Source organism: Canis lupus, chromosome 18 (genome assembly GCF_011100685.1).
Source record: "Canis lupus familiaris isolate Mischka breed German Shepherd chromosome 18, alternate assembly UU_Cfam_GSD_1.0, whole genome shotgun sequence".
In the NCBI taxonomy this organism is placed as follows: domain Eukaryota; kingdom Metazoa; phylum Chordata; class Mammalia; order Carnivora; family Canidae; genus Canis; species Canis lupus.
In genome coordinates this window covers 32,752,595-32,756,115 of record NC_049239.1, presented here as the reverse complement: position 1 = coordinate 32,756,115, position 3,521 = coordinate 32,752,595, and the positions used below count along the sequence as shown (strand labels likewise).

At 67.4% G+C, this 3,521-nt stretch overlaps 1 protein-coding gene across 2 annotated transcripts in view; it reads left to right on the top strand.

The window, feature by feature from the left end:
* The first annotated feature begins 2,623 nt into the window (after positions 1 to 2,623).
* TRIM44 (tripartite motif containing 44) overlaps positions 2,624 to 3,521 on the top strand; it is a 108,664-nt gene continuing 107,766 nt past the window's right edge. For both annotated transcript variants that reach the window (XM_038563026.1, XM_038563027.1), the window contains exon 1: positions 2,624 to 3,301. In XM_038563026.1, the coding sequence (XP_038418954.1) occupies positions 2,642 to 3,301 (660 nt within the window). In that variant the 5' untranslated portion in view covers positions 2,624 to 2,641. The remainder of the gene's footprint in view (positions 3,302 to 3,521) is intronic.

Genomic DNA, 3,521 nt, shown 5'->3' with positions numbered 1-3,521 from the left:
TAGGCCCAGGGCGTGACTTTGGAGACCTGGGATCGAGTCCCGCGTCAGGCTCCCTGCATGGAGCCTGCTTCTCCCTCTGCCTGTGTCTCTTCCTCTCTCTCTCTCTCTGTCTACGATGAATAAACAAAATCTTAAAAAAAAAAATTTTTTTTTTCTAAATAAATCTTTTTAAAAAAATGCTTAACACTTCCTGCAAAGGGTCATTATATGCACTAAATACAACAATTCGTGCCAGTAATCCTAGTTAAAACATAGCGAATACTTCCAGAAGGTGGGCACCTTTACTGTCATCCACCAACGAGCCCCTTTGGGTAGATATTACCATTATTTCCATTCTACCTATCTTTCTAAAAGGTGGAAAACGGGAATGATCAATTAACGGACGTCCCCACGGCCCTAAAGCCAACAGGTCGTAGTACCAGGATTTACGAGCGCTCAGGCAGTGGATGTTCCAAAACCAGCTCTTAAAATGCCGCCAAAAGATCTGACCCCGGGGGCAGCCCAGGTGGCTCAGCGGTTTAGCGCAGCCTTTGACCCAGGGCGTGACCTTGGAGACCCGGGATCGGGTCCCACGTCGGGCTCCCTTCATGGAGCCTGCTTTTCCCTCTGCCTGTGTCTCTGCCTCTCTCTCTCTGTCTCTCATGAATAAATAAATAAAATCTTAAAAAAAAAAAAAAAAAAAAAGGTCTGGGCCGGTTCTTGGCCCTTGGGGTATCGGATAATAAGTGACAGTCCCTTCATTTCTCTCGGAGCCCAGCCTGCATCTAGGCGGTTTCCTTCCATGGAGCTCTCACTGGACAAATCATCACCTGCCGTCTCAGCTTGGAAAAAGGTGAAGAAAAAGGGAGAGGCTGCTGCCCTAGAGAGGCCGAGGCCCCTAAGAAGCAGGAATGCAAACAGACTTTGCAAATAGGCAAAGCGTAGTATTGCTGCGGATCGAAAAAACGTGTTTGCGCAGCCCGACTGGAGCCTGGGAGGACGACCATGAGCCTTCTCCAGGGGCGCCCTCTGAAAGCCCTAAGGGCGGCCACCACTCAGGCCCAGCGCCGTGCAGGACACCTGGGAGGCTAGACCTCCCCGTGTGCACCTGGCGCTGGAGGCTCAGGGAGGCTAGATCCCCGCGTGCACCTGGCCCTGGAGGCTCAGGGAGGCTAGATCCCCGCGTGCACCTGGCCCTGGAGGCGCAGGGAGGCTGGACCCCCGCGTGCACCTGGCGCTGGAGGCTCAGCGAGGCTAGACCCCCGCGTGCACCTGGCGCTGGAGGCGCAGGGAGACTGGACCCCCGCGTGCAACCTGGCGCTGGAGGCTCAGGGAGGCTGGATCCACCGCGTGCACCTGGCGCTGGAGGCGCAGGGAGGCAAGGCCCCCCGCGTGCACCTGGCGCTGGAGGGGCGCAGGGAGGCTGGACCCCCGCGTGCACCTGGCCCTGGAGGCTCAAGGAGGCTGGATCCCCGCGTGCACCTGGCCCTGGAGGCACAGGGAGGCTGGACCCCCGCGTGCACCTGGCGCTGGAGGCTCAGGGAGGCTAGATCCCCGCGTGCACCTGGCCCTGGAGGCTCAGGGAGGCTAGATCCCCGCGTGCACCTGGCCCTGGAGGCGCAGGGAGGCTGGACCCCCGCGTGCACCTGGCCCTGGAGGCTCAGGGAGGCAAGGCCCCCGCGTGCACCTGGCGCTGGAGGCGCAGGGAGGCTGGACCCCCCGCGTGCACCTGGCGCTGGAGGCGCAGGGAGGCTGGACCCCCGCGTGCACCTGGCCCTGGAGGCTCAGGGAGGCTGGACCCCCGCGTGCACCTGGCTCTGGAGGCTCAGCGAGGCTAGGCCCCCGCGTGCACCTGGCGCTGGAGGCTCAGGGAGGCTAGATCCCCGCGTGCACCTGGCCCTGGAGGCGCAGGGAGGCTGGACCCCCGCGTGCACCTGGCGCTGGAGGCTCAGGGAGGCTGGACCCCCGCGTGCACCTGGCCCTGGAGGCTCAGGGAGGCTAGGCCCCCGCGTGCACCTGGCGCTGGAGGCTCAGGGAGGCTAGATCCCCGCGTGCACCTGGCGCTGGAGGCTCAGGGAGGCAAGGCCCCCGCGTGCACCTGGCGCTGGAGGCGCAGGGAGGCTGGACCCCCGCGTGCACCTGCCCGGCGGCCGCCTCCATCCTCCCCGTCGCCCTCCCCCTCCCTCCGCGGCCACCGGGCGCCCCCTCCCCGCCCGGGGGAGCGCGGAAAAGGGCCCTGGCCGCTTTAAGTGACTCAGGAAGTGAAAGGAGGCCGCTGACGGGGAGGAAAAGGAAAGCGGAACCGGGGCGGCGGGGCCGGCGGCGCGGAGACCTCGCCGGGGCCGGGGGGGGGGGGGGGGGGGGGGGGGGTGCTGCAGGGAGGGGGAGACAGCGCGAGGCAGGGCGGCGCGCCGCGCGGGGGCCGACGGGGGCGCTGGGGCGCGGGGGCCGACGGGGGCCGCGGGGGCCGACGGGGGCGCTGCGCCGGAAGTGCCCGCGCCGCCGGCGGAAGCGCAGTGCGCGGCGAGCGGGCGGGAGGGCCCTCGCTCGGCGGCGGGGAGCGCGGCCCGGGACCCGCCGCGAGGCCCGCACGCACAGCGGCGGGCGGGGAGGAGGCCGCTCGGGGGGCCCGCGGCCTGGGGGGCCGCGCCAGCGCAGCCACATGGCCTCCGGCGTGGGCGCGGCCTTCGAGGAGCTGCCGCACGACGGCACGTGTGACGAGTGCGAGCCCGACGAGGCCCCGGGCGCCGAGCAGGTGTGCCGCGAGTGCGCCTTCTGCTACTGCCCCCGCCACGCCGAGGCGCACCGCCACAGGTTCCCGGGCCACCACCTGGCCCGGTACGTGCACCTGCCCCCCGCCCCCGCCGCCCCCGCCCCCGCCCCCGCCCGGCCCGCGAGCCGCGCCAAGGACGGCGCCGAGGCCCGGGGGCGGAACCACGTGCAGAATGAGCGGGACCTCGAGAGCGAGTCGGACGAGGACAGCGAGTCCGAAGAGGACAGCGGGACGGACGAGGACAGCGAGGAGGACAGCGAGGAGGACAGCGAGGAGGACATGGAGGACGAGCAAGACAGCGACGCCGAGGACGACAACGCGGAAGGGGAGTCCGAGGCCGAGGGAGAAACCGAGGCGGAAAGCGAGTTTGACCCCGAGATAGAGATGGAGGCGGAGAGAGTGGCCAAGCGGAAGTGTCCGGACCACGGGCTCGACCTGAGCACCTACTGCCAGGAGGATAGGCAGCTCATCTGCGTCCTGTGCCCCGTCATCGGGACCCACCAGGGCCACCAGCTGTCCACCCTGGACGAAGCCTTCGAGGAGCTAAGAGTAAGTACCGCGCGTCCAGGGCGCAGGCCTGCAGGGCAGGGCACCCACCTGGGCTTCGGCTCGCGCGGCCACGACCCCGCCGGGAGCCGTGCTGCTCACACCCTCCTTTTGGCGGAGCCCCTTTGAGAACCAGATGAGCGTTCTGGCCCCTGACCCCCGGGGAAACCGAAGTACGCACAAAGCCTCCGGTACAACGTTCCCGGAAAGGGGCAAAGGCCCC